Genomic DNA, 20,751 nt, shown 5'->3' on the forward strand with positions numbered 1-20,751 from the left:
AATTGTTCAAGGTCAGAATAAATGGTAAAGGCAGGTTCTGACCCCAGACGGCGTGGCTCCAGAGCCACCATTTCTTGTTGACTTGACTCCTTGTTTATTTAGTCAACACATTTCTGTTGAGTGACACTAAATGCCAGGTTCAATGTTAGACACTAGAAGTGTAGTGGTGAGCACACCGCCCTTGCTTTGTGCTTTACCCCTCACGAGCTAGGTATATTCTTGGAAGAGTGTGAAGAAGGTGCACAGGGCATCACAGTGCTTAGAAAATGCGTAACTAGGGGGTCACCACCGGGATCAAAACTGACCGTAGCTTTGCCTTCCCTTGGAGTCCTTTCAAATAATTATGTTACAAAGTGTAAGTTTCTCCACCTGATGTGTAAGCTTCTGTTTCTCAGAGTACCCACTCCCTCCTTTTCTCTCCCTCACCACCAATAGCAGGCTGTAAATGCTGCCCTTGGGTCTTCTAGATGACTGAGATGGAGAGGCAATCCAATATACCTTGCACCAAATTCTAAGTGTTGTTTGCAGCAGGAATACACATTTCAGTCCTTTAGCACAAACCTTTCAAATCAAGGCAACAAATAACATCTTCCCGGCCTTCTTGATTTTAAGGTCAGCTGAGCATTTGAGGCCTTACGGGATCCAATTTTTAATAGTTACAGGATATAAATAAGAAGAGAATTTGCCCATCAAGGCCTGTGCGTGCCTGTGTGTTGGCTGATGAATGAGGCCACTGAGACGAGAAAATGAGCCATTTTTGCCTGTTGCAAGCAATCAGGCAAGGGCTGATAAACACCCACAGCAGTGTTTATTCCTTTTATTTACCCTGGTAATTAGGAGGAACACATTGGGAGCAGAGATTTGTTAATGTCCCAGGTTGTAAAACGGACCTAACTTTTCTGTATTTTCAGCACCTGAGATGTTCAACTCCAGAAGAGAAGCAGGCTATTCCTTTGCTGTGGACTGGTGGTCCCTGGGAGTGACGGCATATGAACTCTTGAGAGGCCGGGTATGCTAGAATTGCGTTTCTCTTTGGTTACTCTTCCAGCAAGTTTCATTTTTAGAATGAAAGAATGGATTTTTTTTTTTTCTAAAATCAAGCAGTTTGTTTGCAAGGTGAAAGCACTATGCCATGTGATACTTGGGATTTGGGCACATGTTCACTCTCCTACATATGGATCCAAGCATGAATTAACATTAACTGTAGATAAAATTAAATGAATAATATGAGTATTATAAACTCCCAGAGAGGGAAGATCAGGGCACCTCACTAAATATCTTGTGGAAATATATTTGTTTGTTTAAAGAAAATCACTTTGCAGTCACAGTACAGGATTCTAACTTCAACATAGTTCCCCAAGGTGAGTGTGAATTATTAATACAACACAATTCATGCCCTGTCTTGTTGGATTCCTCTCTGTCATTTGGCTCCTAGGTTCTGAGTTTGGGGGGCAAATTAGAGTAGCTTCCTTTTAAAGAAGGCATTTCTTAAGCTAAGAAAATGCCAGGAAGAATTTTGCCCAGAAAATACTTTTCCCCCTCCCATATGGTTTTATCTCTGTGGGAGTTCTCTGTGATATGATGTATTAACATTGTCAGATTCATTTTTTTTCTTTCTATTTTTGGGGTGGGGGAAGGTGAAGAAAGGGTACTAACGGATTATTGAATTTAAATCCATTTTGTAAAGTATTGTCCTTGTGAGTTTTTCAAGGTATATCAATTTTTACATAATCTCTTGTATATTATATTGTAAATTCATTAAGGTGAAGCATGTGCCTTATACAGTTCAGTATCATCCCCAGTATTTAACTTTAAATAGATACGTATCAAGTGTGTATTGAATGAATGGGGGGACAAGGCACTGTATCAATTCTGCCACATTCTAGCAAAGAATCACCCAAGTGGGCTGTAGGTAATTAGGTTTCAAAATCTAGCTAATCACATTTAATTACAACTATCAACACAACTAAACCACAGAGGACGGGCGCTAAACCATGATCTCCTCCACATTTACAAATTCTCATTTATAGACAAATATATGCCTCAAAGACAAACATGCTGACATCTCTGTGGTTTCTGAACTTCACTGCAATCTTGATGAACGGCCCCCTTAGCTATTAACCTGCTTTGTCTGCCATTGTAAAGGCAAGGTCCGTCTTTTCTAGCTTTGGGTTATCCTTAAGTGTCAGCTTCCAATAGGTACACGCAAAGTTTTGCACTAATTATATATCCTTGGCTGCAACTCTTTTGCTCTTGTACTCCTGAAATAAGACCATAATCACACCACCTCATTTTCTCCCATCTAATGTTTTACTTTTTCCACGTTATTCATTCTTTATATTCTTGCTCTTATTTTATATGCTGTGTAAGAATTGTTTGATATACCCTATCACTGCACTCTGTAATTTCTTTGTAGCATGCATTCTGTTGATTTAGGGGTGTGTGTATGTGTGTGTGCAGAGGCTATATAAATAGTTATGGTTTCTGAAAGTAGATTATAGTCCACCAGTGTAAAAATCATGTCTCGCTTATTCTTGTATCCCCAGTGCCCAACAGAGGTGCTGGGACATCATGGGCATTCAATAAATATTTGGCAAATGAATAAATATGCAATTCTGGTAGTTGATGAATTAACATGGATTTAAAATTTTAGAACTAGAAAGATAAGTTATTGTATAAGACAAAGGCAATTTGACTATTTTTAATAAGTTGACAGATCATGAGGATTTTTTTAAAAATATTAAGTTCAGTCACATGGCCTTCTAAAGTAAAAGGAAAAAAGTACACTTAAATTAGTTGTCTGTGGCATTTATCAGTTAATTTATTCATTTATCAAATCATTTTATGTTTTTAGTGAGGAACAGTAAGTTTGGAAGCAGTAATGAAATGAAGAAGGAAATTAAAAGAAAGAAAAAAATGTGTGCCCGTACATATGTAACCCTGGAAGCTGAAGTGTGCCAAACCTGCCCCAACTCTTAAGGGTATAAACATGGAGTGAATCCCATGTAGTGACCCACGGTGCCTTTGGCTAGTAAACACTCCATAAGCATTGATCATGGTGATAAGGTACCGAGCCCTTCCTTTCTGAGACTGAGTCACACAGGTTATCTCTGCTCTCTTGTTACCATGAGACAGATGAATTATCTACAGTCCTTTATTCAGTCTTGTGGGAAGAAAATATGCGGCAGATATATATGTTTAGACCTCGCTTATGCAAGGTCTATTTTTTATAAAAAATAAAGTTTGGCCGGTCTCCTTTTTAGGGAGTCAACTCCCAGCACTTGGTGGCTCCGCGACTAACTTGACATTAACATACCGTGTGTAGAGTTAAGCCTTTCTTCACGTCCGCTTTATTGATGACTCATCTTGCTGTTCACTATTCACATTTATATCCACCCTTTCTAGCCTGTGTTCAAGAATAATACAAATCTCTCTCCTGCATTGTGTGTAATATGTGTTAGCTGCTCTTTGGAGAATTTTACATGTATTATGTCATTTAATTTTTCCAACAATCCCATGTGGTGGTTTATTTTACAGATAAAGGACAGATGAAGGAACACCAATCGAGTGCCTCAATTTAACACTCAAATCCTTTTTTGCCTTCAAAGCTCAAGATCTTAATTACATTACCTTTGTTTCCCCCAGGCTTTTCTTGAAATTCCATTAGTTAACAGTGTAATATCAGTTTCAGGTATAGAATTCAGTGATTCATCATTTACATGCAACACCCAGGACTCATCATGACAAGCGTCCTCCTTAATGCCCATCACCCATTTAGCCTGTCCCCCTGCCCACCTCTCCTCTGGGAACCATCACTTTGTTCTCTATAGTTAAGAATCTGTCTCCCAGTTTGCCTCTTCCCCCCACACCCCCCATGTTCGTTTGTTTTGCTTCTTAAATTCCACACGAGTGAAATCATATGGTATTTGTCTATCTCTGACTTATTTTGCTTAGCATAATACTCTCTAGCTCCATCTACATCTTTGCAAATGGCAAGATTTCATTCCTTTTTGATGGCTGAGTAATATTCGTGTGTGTGTGTGTGTGTGTGTGTGTGTGTGAAATGATATATATATGTATCACTTCTTTATCCATTCATCAGTCAATGGACACTTGGGCAGTTTCCATAATTTGGCTAGTGTTGATATTGCCACTATAAACATCAGGGTGCATGTATCCATTCGAATTAGTATTTTTGTATCCTTTGGGTAAATACCCAGTAATGCAATTGCAGGATTGTAGGTAATTCTATTTTTAGATTTTCGGGGAACTTCCATAGTATTTTCCAGAGTGGCTGTACCAGTTTGCATTCCCACCAACAGTGTAAGAGGGTTCCCCTTCTCTACATCCTCGCCAACACCTGTTGTTTCGTGTGTTGTTAATTTTAGCCATTCTGACAGGTGTGAGGTGATATCTCATTGGGGTTTTGATTTGTATTTCCCTGATGATGAGTGATGGTGAGCATATTTTTATGTGTCTATTAACCATCTATAATCACATTACCTTTTAATACTAATTTACAACAGGAAGAATATTAAACTCTTCCATCTCTCCCAATTTATTCCATCAGTCCACAGTCATTTATTAAGTTCTTGAAAGGGCCAGGCACTTGATGAATGTACATACCCATATTAACTGTCCCATTGTTGCTTAATCTAATATGGAAATTGTGTTCATTCGACAAACATGTAATGAGCACCTAGTAGGTGCTAGGTCCAATGGACACAAATATGAGTAGGGGATGATCTCTGGCCCTAAGTAGCTCACAGTTCACACAAAAGATAAAATCCCCTCAATCTAGTTTACGAAACAGAGAAATTAATATAGGTAAAGGCTGCCCTCTAGTGGACAGCTGTGAAAAATATAACAAAACCACTGTTTTCTTTTCCCCAAAGTTAAAACTATAAAAGAACTTGGTTCTCTCAGAGGTAAAAATACTATGCCTCATGTATAGCAAAAATACTATGCTTTCCCTCCACAGAACTAGCAACTCATAGCATTTTGGACTGGAGTTAAAGTTTTCTAGGTAACATTCTATCCTGAACTTATTACTGATTCAAAAAGCACAAAGAGGTGTAGAGTAAAACTCTGGATCTCTTTATAATCAACATTTAAGTAACAATTTTTTTTTAAAGTTTCATTTACTGAGCACTTGTCCCATGTTTTATGTAAATACGCACGTAAGCTGCCTTACAAAACAGTCCCAGATTGGTATCTCAGAGGTGGATTTAGTGTACAGAAATGTTTCATTTGGCCCAATGGACTTACTAAGTTTTTAAAAATTCTGAGATTTCACAGGAAACTAGAGATTTCTGGTGTCTTTTTTTTTTTTTTTTAAAGGCAACACTAGACCACATTTGCATATGAAAACAACAATCAGCTGGAAGGGATCAGAAAATGATACTGAGATTTTACTGGTTGAAAATTCAGCTTGGGAACATGGGCAAAGCAGAATTTTTTCTTAACCCTATAAAAATGAAGACTCTTCCTTTCTCTCGCCCTCAAGAGACCATACCATATTCGCTCCAGCACCTCCAGCAAGGAAATTGCACACATGTTTGAGACAGCTATTGTGACTTACCCCTCTGCCTGGTCACAGGAAATGGTGTCACTCCTTAAGAAGGTAAGAAGGAGGACTGCGTGACAAAAGGAAGTGGTAAAAAGAAGCATGCCCTCTGGTTTGGGGTGAGAAGTTAGTTTATAATATTGGAGGCAGCCATGATAATACACATTTCTAGAATGGGCTTTGCACCTAACAGCTTGCAAACATGTGGCTTCATTAAGGCAACACATGTGTCCTCTTGTTGAGCCATGTCAAACTCATTGGGTCCAAAACGGAGTTCCTGATCGCTCTCTATTTCCTGGACTTGCTGTGATGTTCCCTTTCTCAGTGAGTGGCCCCTCTATTCATCCAGTTATGGAAGCCAGAAACCAGAAGTAACTCATCATCCCCATATCCAATTCATGGCCAAGTTCTGTAACCTGATTTTGTAAATATCTCTTGACTCTGTCACTTCTCTTCATCTCTACTGCCATCTCCCCGGTCCTATTGCTGTCAGGTCTTCCATTATAACTGGTTTGTCCTGGACATTTTTACACACTCCATTCAGTTCTCCTCTCTGCCCCATACTGATCTGTTCAAGGCAAAATTCATTGTCTTCTCATCGTTCTCAGAATAAAGATCAAAATAATCTGTATGGTATAAAGGTTCTGACTACCACTCAAGCCTTATTTTGGACTTTTGTTCCCCTTTTGACTACACATAGACTTCTTTTTTCCTCTTCTCCTTTTCTTCTCCCTCCTCACCATCATTTATCTATCTCTTACCACAGGGCCTTTGCACATGCTCTGCTTGGAACAGTGCCCCCATCCCCAGCTCTTCCAGCTCCCTCCTTTAGATCAACACTACTCAGTGGGATTCACTTACTGGTTCAAGTCCATGAATTGTTCCCTACAGGTCCATGAGAAGTATAGAAATTGAGAAAAGCATTTAGAAACTGTTATAGCAATGTGATACTGCTGGTACCTCTAAGTACATGGTCAGTGGACTCATCTCATTGAACAGGGTATTAATTCAAATCACAAGTTGTACATGGTACATACTGATCTCACCGGGTAGGAAATTAAACAGAAAAAAAGTGGCCCTTCTACATAGATAGTTTGAGAAGCACAGCTTTAGATCTCAGCTTAAATATCACTTCCTCGGGAAGCTTTCTTCTGTTTTAAGCTCACATAGCACTATCTTTCCTTCATACTATTTTTTTTTAATTTGAACTTAGGCATTATAGGTGTGTGATTCTTGGGCTAATGATTACTGTCTTCTAAGGCCTATGAGGAGGGACCACATCAGGTTTCTTCACCATGCTACCTTGGTATCTAGCACAGAGCCTGACAGGTGGTAAAATCTGGTATTTGAATAAACGAGGTCCATAGTGTCCATCAGATTTTCAGGGTACCCATGTTCATGGAAAAGATTAATGGCAATTGCAGCAGCAGCTAAGTAGTATGCACTGAATGATTATATGGAGGTAAGAATGAGGAGCCCCACAGGATGCACTTGGTTTTCTTTGAAGAGGGAAAATCGCACAGGTTGTGGCTGGTGAAGGACAAGAGCTTTGAGGGCCTAGGATTCATACCTGTACCTCCTGCCTTTGGGGTCAAGTTCCCTGTTTTGGAATAGGGATATTGATAATGTCAAAGATGAAGAAGGGAGGGGTCATTTTCCATAAGCAAATTGTCCTCAATTTCAAGACAGCCCTCCTCACCCCAAAATTACACCCCAATGATCCACGGCTGTAGTCTCCAGGAGTGTTCTCAAGCAGAACTGACATTTTCCATTTGACCAACAGGACTGATGTGATACTGACTGTGGAGCAGTTACAGGGGGAAAATCTTTAATCACACTTAGCAAAACCCCAAACTGTAACAGCAATCTTGGTTACATCTTATCTGTGTCACATCCAATATATTTTGATTAATTGTATGAACAGCTAAAACTTTTAGTAGGAAATTAATTTCATTTGTAAAAACGCATGAGCATTCACCACCTAATAAGGACAGACCTTCTCTTAGGTACTTTATATACATGGCCTCATTTATTCCTAGCTACAACCATACGAAATAGGCTCTTATCCCCTTTTTATAGAGGGCAAACTAAGGGTTAGAGGACAAACTTGCCCATAGTTTATAAAGTAAGGGAGCCAGGAATCAAAGGTATGTTTGACTCAATAGGACAATCTATTTTCACTCACCACACTGCAAAAACCTACTTACAGCTTATTCTATCCACGCATTATCGCATTATTTATGTATGTATTATCTTTATTATTTGATAGGATTAGGGAAGGGGAACTACCTTGTATCCTTCAGACCCACACCTGAAAACTTTTAGAGGGAATTTGTATGATTTTTTTGCCCCACTTTGACCTTCATTATGATCTTGATGTTTGTATTCCATTGGCAGCTACTTGAGCCTAATCCAGACCAACGATTTTCTCACTTGTCTGATGTTCAGAACGTCCCATATATGAATGACATGAACTGGGATGCGGTTTTGCAGAAGAGGCTCATTCCAGGTTTTATTCCTAACGTGAGTTAATCCTAACAAACCCATAGTAACTCTCATTCAGTTACAAACACGGTATCATTAGATAGCCCCACCAGTGTTGTAAGACAGCCCAATCCCTGTCTCACAGATGAGACAATGGAGGCACACACCGGGTAAATGGGCCACCAAAGGTCACGTGGCTAGCAAGTGGCCAAGTGGGGTTCTTGTCCAGGTCTATCGGCATCTGAAGTTCTAGCTCCTAATCACTTTTTGTGGTATGCTTCTACTGGAAGGAAGCCCTAGTCCTCCAAACAGTCATTCTCCAGAATCTGCTCATTGAGGAAACAGTGTTTTCTCAGATTTCAAAGATGTAGAAATTTGTTTCCAAGGAGTTCTGTGAGTCACAGCATTGAAAATGTTGGGGTTATTTTTACCACTCACCCCTCTTCCTTTAGTGGTTCACTGCCACGGAGCTACATTCATAAGGACTAAACAGCCAAAGGGAAATCATTCCCGCTGGGTGAGTACCTGGCTGGGGGACATCTGTGGCCTCCTGCACACCGCTGGTAAAAGCTGGAGTCCAGAAGCTTCGGCCAAGGGACCCAAGGGAGGCCTCTAGCTTCCCTCTGCCAGTCTGAGTCTACACATTCAGTATCAGGTAGACTGGCAGAATAATGAACTCCTGAAGGGTACAGTTGAGTCAGTTCATAGTTTTCTGTGGTTCAGCCCAAGGAAGGCACATTCCGAGGGCTTGTGGGGGTGTGATCCATCCTGTGCAAACAGAGGGAGCCTTACCAGTGGGTGGGTTGGGTGAAAGAGCACAGTAGGAGACATGAGTAGGCAGTGTGGTAGAATTCTGTGTTGGGGAGTTGCTCTCTTATGGATCAACAAGAAGGTAGGTGTAGGTCTTACCTGGCCGTGTTGCAGAGTCCTGTTGGGGCAGCGTGTACCTTGGCTGATGGATGCATGACACTGTGGAGATCTACACACACCTCCTATTGCGTCCACTCTTCCACCTGTGCACACACCACAGCCATTGGCCATCCACCCTGCCTCAGGAGAGGCTCTATGTATGAGTCTCTGACTTTACCATCCATCCAAATCATCTGGGAAGCTTGTTAAAAATGTAGTTTCCTCAGCCTCTGTTCAGAAACACTGACTCTGGAGGTCTGGCCAGGGAACTGGGCAGCTGGGCCAACAACTCAGGTGATTGGGATCTACATACATGATCGTCAGAACACACTTTGAGAAACATAATTCATAAGTTCAAACTTCGGAAAAACAACTAGAGTTTGATTTCCTTACTCACTGAGGGCTCGTGAGGAGTTTAGAAAACAAACAAAATATAAAATTGAAGAGTATGAAAAACAATGCCAGCCATAAATTATCTAAAACAGAGTAGGAATCCCACCTCCTTATTCCTGAACGGCTCCATCAAAACTAGGTGCTGTTCCTGGTATTAGGTCTGGCGTATTTGTAGAATGACCCAGAATCAAAGGACTGAGCCAACTGGTCTTTCTTGCAGAAAGGCCGGCTGAATTGCGACCCCACCTTCGAACTCGAAGAAATGATTCTGGAGTCCAAACCTCTTCACAAGAAAAAGAAACGTCTGGCAAAGAAGGAGAAAGAGAGGAGGAAATGTGATTCCTCCCAGGTAAGCAGGTGCCCGCCAGACCCAGGGTCACGGGACTCTTCCTGACGCCCTCGGTTGGAGAGCTTCTGGTGGGAGGGCTGCTTAGCACCCCATGTTGCTGTTTTGTAAAGGCACAGAGTCACTGAACACCCAGGCTTCTGAAATGGCAGGTCTGGGCAGCGCTGGGGTTCCTAGCAGAGCATGAACATTTCACAGGGGACTCTGGCTCTGCCATGAACTTCATTCAGTTATTGCCCTCTCCAAGCTCTCATTTCAAATCTTACAATTTCCTGGAAGACACTCCAATTGGTAGCTCTGCAAACAAATAAATATTCTCAATGTCCTTCATGTCTCTAGTCCTCCAGGGACACTATATACTTTCACGGTCAATTTATCCAAGTCCACATGCTGTTGTTCATAGAACGTGCTTCAGGCCTGCTGCCCGTCCTCAAGTATTTTCTACAGCCTTCCAAGGGAGGCTTCGCCGTGGCACAAACCCATCGTGCCCATTGCTTCTCACTTCAACCCCCTTTCTCCTAAGGATCTGTTCTTGGCATCGTAACCAGCTGGCTTCTCCAGGCTTGTTCCCTGCTGTGCACCTGTAGAGCTTGCCCATGCAGGCTCTTCCATGGACAGCCCCCAAACGTAGCCAAGACTGAGAGATCATCCTTATTATAAGTATTCTAAAGTTTCCATGATGACAGCAGTTTGTGAATAACTTTTCACCGTGCCTACCACACTCTACCCAGTCCAACTCCCTTCCCCAGCCGCCCTTGTACTTGGTCATTCTTGCCCTCGCTCAAGACCCTCCCAACTACACGACCTTAATATGTATCTGACCCTCACTAACCTCAGGCTTCGTCCTTCCCTAGGACCTTCGCTCTTCCCTTTTCCTTCAATATTCTACTCTCAGATCTTGACTTAGGGGGTTTCCTATTGTCCTTTATACCCTAAACGCCATTTGCCGAACATAAGGTCTCAGCTACCACACTCTTTCTCAGCCCCAATTTTTAATTCCTTTGTGACATTAATATAATTTACAAATATTTATGTGTTTATTTGTGTTTCTTTTTCTACCCCACTAAAATGAAGGCTTCTTGTGGGGGAAGCCCAGGTCGTACCTACCAGTGTCTTCATGGTGCCCCAACAGTGCCTTCATACAGTATAGGCTCCATAAACAAGAGGTTCAGTATATTGGAAGGAAATGAAATTTTGTAACTGGACAGTGAAAATTGAGCACCGCTCTTCTTGGACTTACAAGGTCATGTTGCCCCACTGGACATCTTCCTGGGGTCCCTCTTGTTCTAGTTCTTCCCCAACGCCCAGGCCCAGGAAGCCTCCCTCCTGATGTGAAAGGTGACGAGCCACTTACCCACAGTACAGACCCTAGCATTTTCGAAGACCGCCCAAATGAGGGACGCTGCTTCCCCTTTCTTCTAGGCCTCATATCGATGTCAGAATCCTTTCCCAAGAAGTGGCTTTGCCCATGATAAAAACAGGCTCTTCCATCTGTACTCAGGGAAGTGTACAACCACTTGATCTTTTGTTTTTAAAATTTTATTGAGGTAAAATGCATGTAACATGAAATTTCCCATTTTAACCATTTTTAAGTGTGCAATTCAGTGGCATGAAGTACATTCACGTTGCTCTACAGCTACCACCACTCTTTGGTTCCAAAATTTTTTGTTACCCCAAACCCCATTTGTTTTCTCCTTAATTTCTTTCAGCGATGTTCTGCAGCTTTTGCGAGTACAAATTTTTCGCCTCCTTGGTTCAACTTATTCTGAAGTATTCTTTTGGATACTATGGAAACGGAATCATTAATTTCCTTCTTGGATTGTTAATTCCTGGTGTATAGAAACACAACCAATTTTTCTTTGTTGATTCTGTATGCTGCAACTTTGCTGAGCTCATTTCTTAGCTCTACAGCTTCCTTGTGGATTCCGTGGGATTTTCTACCTATAAGACCATGTCATCTGCAAATAAGGATAGTTTTACTCTTCTTTACAGTTTGGACGCCTTTAATTCTTTTCTTTCCCTGATTGCTCTGGCTAGAAATTCCAGGACATTGTTGAATAGCAATGGCAAAAGCAGGCATCTTTGCCCTTTTTTTTTTTTTTTCCCTTAGGGGGAAATACCTTTTACCATTGAGTATTGTGCTAGCTGTGTGTTTTTTTGTAAAAGCCCTTTATCTTGTTGAAGAAGTATTCTTCTATTCCTAGGTTTTTTTTAGTGTTTTCATCATGAAGGGTTTTGAATTTTGTCAAATGTCTTTTTCTGGGTCAAATGAGTTAATTTGCACATTTTTCTTTTCTTAGTTCTATTAATGCAATGTGTTATGTTGGCTGGTTTTCTTGTGGTGAACCATTCTCACACTCCTGGGATAAATCCCACTTGCTCATTATGTGTAATCTTTTAATATACTGTTGGACTTGGTTTGCTAGAACATTGTTGAAGATTCTTTCATCTATATTCATAATGAAAATTGGTAATTTTCTTCTCTTTTGATGTCTTTAGCTGTTTTGGTATTGGGGTAAAGCTGGGCTCATAGAATGAGTTAGAAAGTGTTCCCTCCTCATCTTTTTTTTTTTCAGACGAGTTTGAGAAAGATTGGTATTATTTCTTCTTTAAACGTTTGGTAGAATTCACTGCTAACATCATCTGGTCCTGGACTTTTCTTTGTTGGAAAGTTTCTTATTACAGATTTTTACTTGTAGATGACTCTTTATTTGTTATAGGTCCGTTGAGATTTTATATTTCTTCTAAAGTTTTCGTAGTAATTTGTTTTTCTAGAAATTTGTCCATTTCATCTAGATGTTATTTGTTGATGTACAGCGTAGTAATTTGTGTTTTTCTAGAAATTTGTCCATTTCATCTACATGTTATTTGTTGATGTACACCCTCGTTTTTTTTATTTCTATAAGGTAAGGCTGGAAGTCATGTGTTCCCACTTTCATTTATGATTTTAGTTATTTGCATCTTTTCTCTTTTTTTCTTTATGTATGGCTAAACATTTGTCAGTCTTGTTCATCTTTTCAAAGAACCAGTGATTAAGTTTGTTGTTTTTCTATTCTCTATTTCATTTGTCTCTGCTCTCATCTTTATTTCCTTCCTTCTGCTGGCTTTGGGTTTAGCCTGCTTTTCTTTTTCTAATTCATCAAGGTATGAAATTAGGTTATTGATTTGGGATATTTCTTCTTTTCTAAGGTAGACATTTATAGCTATTAAATCCCCTCCGATTACTGCCTTTCACTGCATCCCCCCTAAGTCTTAGTATGTTGTGTATTTTTGTTTATTTATCTTGAAGTATTTTCTAACTTTTGTGTTTTTTTTTGACACAATGGCTGTTTAAGAATGTGTTGTTTAATTTCCATATATCTGTGAATTTTCCAGCTTTCTTCTATTATTGATTTCTAGCTTCATTTTTTTTGTGGTCAGAGAAGATAATTTGTATGATTTTAATCTTTCAAAATGTATTGAGACTGTTTTGTACCCTAACATATGGTTTCCTTCCATGGTTTCTTTACCTTTTTGAGCATATTTAAGATAGTTGTTTTGAAGTCTCTATTTGGGGGTGCCTGGGTGGCTCAGTCAGTTAAGCATCCAACTCTTGGTTTCAGCTCAGGTCGTGATCTTGGGGTTGTTAGATCAAGCCCTGCGTTGGGCGGAGTCTGCTGGAGATTCTCTCTCCCTCTCCCTCTGCCCCTCCTGCTCATGCTGCTCTCTCTCTTAAAAAAAAATAAAGTCTCTGTTTAGTAAATCCAATGTTTGGGCATCCTCAGGGATAATTTCTGTTCCTTTGAATGGGCCTTGTGATTTTATTGTTGAAAACCTGACATTTGAGTATTATAATAAAGTGCCTCCAGAAATCAGATTCTCTCCTTTTGTAGGGTTTGCTCTTTTTTGATTGTTGAAGGCAGTACTTGTCCTTTATAAAGTAACTTTTACAAACTACTTTTGCAAACACCATATTCCTTGTCATGTGTCATCCCTGAAGTTCCTGTTATGTTAGACTGTGTTTAGCTAATATTTTGACAGAGGTTTCCTTGAACACCAGGAGCATTTTTTAAGTTGCTTTTTTTCTTGATTTAGTGTTTCCTCGGTTGTTAAAAAAAAACCTTTGATTGCTTTCCAGAATTCTGACAAAGTTAGCTCTGACAGTTTCTGCTTGTTTTTTGTTTCTGTTGATGGGAGCTTGGAGCTGCCTATTCTAATATTCTGTTCTAGTTCCTTCTAATCTGGTACCCTAAGTTTAAAAATAAAAATTATTTTGCTTCACAGTAAAGGTTAGCATTCCCCCAAAGAAGAATCAGAAAGATCATGAATCTCAAAATAGCACTCTATCTACTCTTTGACATCAAGGTTTTTAAAATGTGAGTATCATATGATCTCACTGATATAAGGAATTTGAGAAACAAGACAGAGGATCACAGGGTAAGGGAGGGAAAAATGAAACTGGAGGGGGAGACGAACCATAAGAGACTCTTAATCTCAGGAAACAAACAGGGTTGCTGGAGTGGTGGGGAGTGGGAGGGATGGGATGGCTGGGTGATGGACATTGGGGAGGGTATGTGCTATGGTGACCACTGTGAATTGTGTAAAGACTGTTGAATCACAGACCTGTACCCTGAAACAAATGATACATTATGTCAACAAAAAAAATGTGAGGATCAGTCTTAGCAGCTCATTACAGTATTACCATGTTCATTCATTCATTTGTTCATTCAGTACATGATTATAAATTGCCTGCTATGTCAGGAAATGTCTCTGACTTTCTAGTCATTGCTGCCCTTAGAGGTACAAAGTGCTCTGGGAATTACTCATTGGTCCTGAGTGAGGGTCAAGACAGGCTTTCCAGAAGAGCAAACATTTGATCTGGTTCCTCTTCTGGTCCAGGCCTCTTGAACACAGCACAGGTATTTCCTACTGTTGGCAACCATCTGTCATTTCATTTGTTTTGAAATAATGAAGGCATTTCTATACTCTCAGGATATACCAGTCCTGAAATGCCCTTATCCTTTGTTTTCTGTGTGGCTACCTCTATTCAACCTAGAGGAACCAGATCTGGAACCAGATCTGACCTGGAAAAGAGGTCAGCAATCCAACTGTGATGATTTTAGTGATAATGCATAGTCTCTTACTACTCCCTCAATCTTTTTTTCTTTAAGCTTTTTTTTAAAGATTTCATTTATTTATTTGACAGCGAGAGAGACAGTGAGAGAGGGAACACAAGCAGCGGGAGTGGGAGAGGGAGAAGCAGGCTTCCCCTCTGAGCAGGGAGCAGGGAGCCCGATGTGGGGCTTGATCCCAGGACCCTGGGATCATGACCTGAGCCGAAGGCAGATGCTTAACAACTGAGCCACCCAGGCACCACTACTCCCTCAGTCTTTAAAGCCTGCTTCCTGGTTGGGAAAAAACATGCACGACAAACCCATTGGCTTCTCTTCTCCTTCTCTACATTCCATCTGCTTTCTTATTTGGCATTTCATTAAAATGGAAATTTTAAACATAATTTTTAGCCCAATTAATTCTATTAATACAGCCATCATTTTCATTTAAAGATGTACTTTAAATATCCTGCAAACCTTTTAACCTGTGTTTTATCTGGTCTCTTTGTTTTGGTTAAATTGTTTTAAGAGGGGCGCCTGGGTGTCTCAGTCAATTAAGTATCCAACTCTTGATTTCGGCTCAGGTCATGATCTCGGAGTTGTGAGATCGAGCCCCACAACGTCAGGCTCCACGCTGGGTGTGGAGCCTGATTGAGATTCTCTCTCTCCCTTTCCCTCTGCCCCTCCCACCCCTGCTCTCTCTTTCTCTCTCTTAAAAAAAAAATTGTTTCAAGAAATGCTAGGGTGAGAGAGAGAGAGAATTTGCAAGATACATTTATCCTATGGGCATATATGTATATCCTAAAAAGCTTTATTAAGGGGAAAAGCCCTACAATGCCAATTTTGTGCATGGGAAAATAAAACCTATTGTATTATTTTATATATATCTTATTGTATATATTTATGTTGTTTATATAATAATATATATTTGACATATACACATATATAAATACATAGTTCTATAAATATTTATTTATGCATATACTTACAAAAATATGTGTAACTCTGGTAGAGTTGCTTTGTTTTTGTTTTTAATTTTCTCTTGTGGGAGAAGAGGTAAGGGGAGTCATGCCTCAGATGCCTTCTCAACTTGTAAAGATAATCCTATGTAGATATTTACATCTTAGGAGAAAGGGATATAAATGTGACTATTATCACCAGGTCCACAGGTTACTAAGGAAGTGATCCACTCGGCATCAGAGTCACACTAGAGGGTAGAATTTATTTTCACAGGGCTTATTAACAACCACTGAAGTCCAAAAGTCTTACAAGAGACTTCCTTAGAAATATCTGCTAGAATCTGTTTTTGTGTGTGTGTTGTTTTGTTTTTGTTTTGTTTCCATGATGACGATCTCTCATCATGTTGCTGTAAGGGAGAGGGGACATCCATGATGACGATCCGTTACCGTGTTGCTGTAAGGGAGAGGGGACATCCATGATGACGATCCGTTACCGTGTTGCTGTAAGGGAGAGGGGACATCCGTGATGACGATCCGTTACCGTGTTGCTGTAAGGGAGAGGGGACATCCATGATGACGATCCGTTACCGTGTTGCTGTAAGGGAGAGGGGACATCCTCTTCTTTTCATCTTGTAGTCACGTAGACTTCTTTCACCCACCGTTAGGAGGGTCTGTGTGCTTCTAGACTAAGACATGGAATTGCGTTAGTGAGTACGGAACAGAAAGGGGCAGGCTTGAAATGCTCTAAACTTAATAAGGATAAGAAAGGGGTAGAATTATCTTGTTAAAAGACAGAATGTGGGGTGTGCAACTATCTGCAATGATGGCTTCTATGTGTTGAACAGTCAGTGCTAATGCAACTAGCATGGTGGCAAATTGATCTTCGATAGACTTTAAAATCTGTGAGAGAGAGCGTGTCCCCTCTCCCCAGTTAAGAGCTGTCATCCCTTCTTCCTTTTGTGACTAGATGAGGCAGTGTGTGTAGTGGCTACTTACCAAACAGCTATGTGATTCTTTTAAATGTAATGGTTTAAACATTAACCCATGTATCCTTTGTAAGCATTGATTCCTTCAGATATTAAAAAAATAGGACCTACCTCTTAAAACTGATCTGAGGTGGAAGTAAGACAATGTTAGTAAGGCATATTAACCACTAACTGTGTTAAGCTGTGGATATATATAATGCTGAAATCTTATCATATGACCCCTTGGACTTCTCCTCTAGGTCCCTGCTGCATCAGTGCTTCTCAACCTTAGCATCACACTTAACCCATTTGGGAAAACTTTTTTAGTATACTGGTGTCTGGGTCCCACCCAAGATCAGTTACATTTGAATCTGGGAGTGTAGCCTGGGCATCAGTACTTGAAAACGTTCTTCAGGTGATTCTGTATATGCAGCTAAGGTTGAGATCCACTGCTGCAGAATCCAGGACAGGATTAAATAAAGTAAAAGCACTACAGTTTTCCCTTTCCTCCTGTTTTCTCATTTATAAAATGGAGTTGATATCGGTACCCATTTCATAGACTTGTTCTGAGTCAATTAGTACATGTAACGTGTCCGGCAAAATTATTAGTTACTGTGTTTTACTCTTCTCCGTCCTGACTCCTAACTTCTTCCTTTCCCATGTTCCTACTTTGTTCCTATTTATGTCAGATGCCTCTACTTCTTTGCTTCCAGAATATTCTCCCTTCATCCTTCTCTGTCATCAACAACTTTGAAGTATAGAACCAAAAAGAATAACTTAAAGTCCTCTTTTACTACCTCCTGAGATTTCCACCTGCTCCAAATCCTTCAGAAATTTCTGATGCCACCTCCATGCACACCAGTTTAATAGCTGTCTGCTCTGCTCATCCCTGAGAAGCGGGTTCGAAGAGTTCTAACCAACCTTTTCCTTCTCAGTCATGTAAGACCCATTCATCCCTCCATTCGGTTTGCCTCCCCCTCCTTTCCCTCATCTTCTCTTTCTGGCTAGTGCTGCCAACTTATCCATGTCACTGAACTTCTTAAACTTTTTCACCTAAAGCAGACAAAAGAGAACATGTTGAATGTGAATGCTTCAAGGACCGGGGTGGGGGGGGGGTGCGGAGGGGAGCTTGTGCGGTCTACAGTGCCAGATCACAAACTCTTCTCTCAGTGTCTATTTTATATCTTTAAGTAAAACAGAATTAGGTGATAGAAAAAAAAATTCACATGGATTTCTACATTTTAGTTGATTTTAATCTTGATTTTTAAGGTTAAAAATATTTTAAATGTTAATATTTTAAATCTTTTTCATGTTATGTTTTAAGTAACATTTTATATGTCCATATATATGTACATAAATCTTTATATGTTTATATAAATATATTTTGTTTATATATATTCTATATAAGCATATATAAACATATAAACATGTAATTTTAATATATTTTAATACAATATTTTGTTTATATATGTGTATGTATAATATATATATTAACAAAACATATATACATACATAAAATATTGTATATGTAAAAATGTATATGTTTATATATGTTTTATATAATACTTTAAAATGTATATGTATGTTTATGTATTTATGTTTTATGTAATACTTTAACGTTAAAAAAAAAAAAACACCTAAACGTTGGGCTTTTTTTTTCCTTTGAGTATAGTTCAACTAACCAAGGGAAAAAGAGGACCCAAATCAATAAAATACAAATGAAAGAGGAGACATTACAACTCCTCTCTGTAGGAGACAGCACAGAAACGCTAGGGAGCATAAGAAACCACTATGAACAACTAAATACACAACAAACTAGACAACCTAGAAAAAAATGGGCTTTTTTTACTAAGAAAAATTCTTAGTAACATACAACCTACCAGCTTTGCGCAGTGGCAGTATCATAACCAATGAGGTTTATCTGAGGCGCGATTATTGCTAATTGAAACACACAACCTACCAATTCTGAATCAGGAAGAAATTAAAGACCTGAAGAGACCAATTACTAGTAAGGAATTTGAATCAGTAATCAAAAATCTCCCAACGAAGAAAAGCCCAGAACATTTTACCAAACATTTAAAGAAGAATAAACACTAATCCTTCTCAAACTCTTCCAAAAACTCGAAGAGGAAGAGACATCCCCAAACTCATTTTATGAGGTTAGCATTACCCTGACACCAAAGCCAGAAAAAGACATGAAAAGAAAAGGAAACTTCAGGTCAACATCCCCGATGAATACAGATGCAAAAATTCTCAATAAAATCCTAGCAAACCAAATTCAGCAGTAAATTAAAAGGAACATTTACCATGGTCAAGTGGGAGATAGCCCTGGGATGCATAGACAGTTCAACATATGCAAATCAATAAATGTGATATATCACATTGATAGAATTGAAAGAGAAAAATCATCTCAAGACACACAGAAAAAGCATTTGACAAAATTTAACATCTGTTCATGATAAAAACTCCTAACAAATGAGGTATAGAAGGAACATACATCAATTTAATAAAGGCCATATATAAAAGCCCATAGCTAACATCATACTCAGTGATGAAATATTGAAAGCTTTTCTTCTAAGATCAGGAACAAGACATGGGTCCCCACTCTCATCACTCCCATTCAACATAGCACTGAAGTCCTAGCCAGAGCAATCAAGCAACAAAAAGATATAAAAGACATCAAAATTGGAAAGGAAGAAGTAAAATTGCCTATTTGAAGGTAACATGATTTTATATATAGAAAATCATAAAGACTTCACTAAGAAACTGTTAGATCTAATCAATGAATTCAGTAAAACTGCAGGATACAAAATTACCATATAGTAGCATTTCTATATACGGACAATGAATTACCTGAAAAAAATCAATCCCATTTACAATAGCATCAAAAAACAATAAAATACTTAGAAATGAATTCAACCAAGGAGGTGAAAAATATACTGAAAACCACAAGACATTGACAAAAGAAATTAAAGACAACACATACAAATGAAAAGGAATCCCGTATTCATGGATGGAAAAATTAATATTGTTAAAATGTCTGTAGTACGCAAAGCCATCTATAGATTCAGTGCAATCCCTATCAAAATTCCAAGGGGCTTTTTACAGAAGTAGAAAAAAATCGTAGTATCTATATGGCACCACCAAAGACCCCAAATAGGCAAACCAATCCTGAGAGAGAAGAACAAAGCAGGAATACGTCCTTGTTTCAAGCTATACTACAAAGCTATAGTAATTAAAACAGTATGGTACTTGCAGAGAAACAGGCACATAGACCAATGGAATAGAATCAAGGGCCCAGAAATAAACCCATACAAATACCATCAACTAATATTTGACATGGGAGCCAAGAATACTCAATGGAGAAAAGAGAGTCTCTTCAATAAATGGTGCTGGGAAAATTGGACGTTCGCATGTGAAAAAATGAAGCTAGACTCCTATATCTTACAAAAATTAATTCCCCAAAATTAACTCAAAATGGATTAAAGACTTAAATGTACACCAGAAACCATAAAACTCCTAGAAGAAAAGGTAGGAACAAAGCTCCCTGACAATGGCCTTGGTCGTGATTTTTTTGGATATAATACCTAAAGCACCAGGAACAAAATAAACAAGTAGGACTGCATCAATAAAAAGACAACTAATGAAATGGGAAAAAATATTTGCAAATCATGTATCTGTTAAGGTGTTATTATACAAAAACGCATAAAACTCATACAACTCAAAAGCAAAAAACAAAAACAAACAAGAACAAAAAAAAACACCAAATAATCCAATTGAAAAATGGGTAAAGGACGTGAATAGATGTTTTTTCCAAAGAAGATACATGAAGGCGAACAGGTACACAAAAAAGTGCTCAACATTACTAAACATCAGGGAAATGCAAATCGAAACCACACACACCTGGTAGAATAGCCATCATCAAAAAGACAAGAAATACCACGTTTTGTCCAGGATGTGGAGAAAAGGGAACGCTTAAACACTGTTGGTGGAAATGTAAATTGGTGTAGCCACTATGGAAAACAGTTTGGAGGTTCCT

General features: G+C 39.2%; 1 protein-coding gene and 1 pseudogene across 1 annotated transcript in view; both read left to right on the forward strand.

The window, feature by feature from the left end:
• Window positions 1-20,751, forward strand: part of STK32A (serine/threonine kinase 32A) — a 121,153-nt gene that overhangs the window by 97,967 nt on the left and 2,435 nt on the right. Inside the window, exons 7-10 of the mRNA XM_028119126.2 lie at window positions 912-1,009; window positions 5,507-5,623; window positions 7,964-8,089; window positions 9,573-9,701. Of these exons, the coding sequence (XP_027974927.2) occupies window positions 912-1,009; window positions 5,507-5,623; window positions 7,964-8,089; window positions 9,573-9,701 (470 nt within the window). The remainder of the gene's footprint in view (window positions 1-911; window positions 1,010-5,506; window positions 5,624-7,963; window positions 8,090-9,572; window positions 9,702-20,751) is intronic.
• On the forward strand, window positions 18,594-18,709 carry LOC114221039 (U4 spliceosomal RNA; annotated as a pseudogene).

The sequence above is a fragment of the Eumetopias jubatus genome, unplaced genomic scaffold (assembly GCF_037043125.1).
Source record: "Eumetopias jubatus isolate StellerSeaLion01/CBP00866 unplaced genomic scaffold, mEumJub1_p1.0 scaffold_5, whole genome shotgun sequence".
Classification (NCBI taxonomy): Eukaryota; Metazoa; Chordata; class Mammalia; order Carnivora; family Otariidae; genus Eumetopias; species Eumetopias jubatus.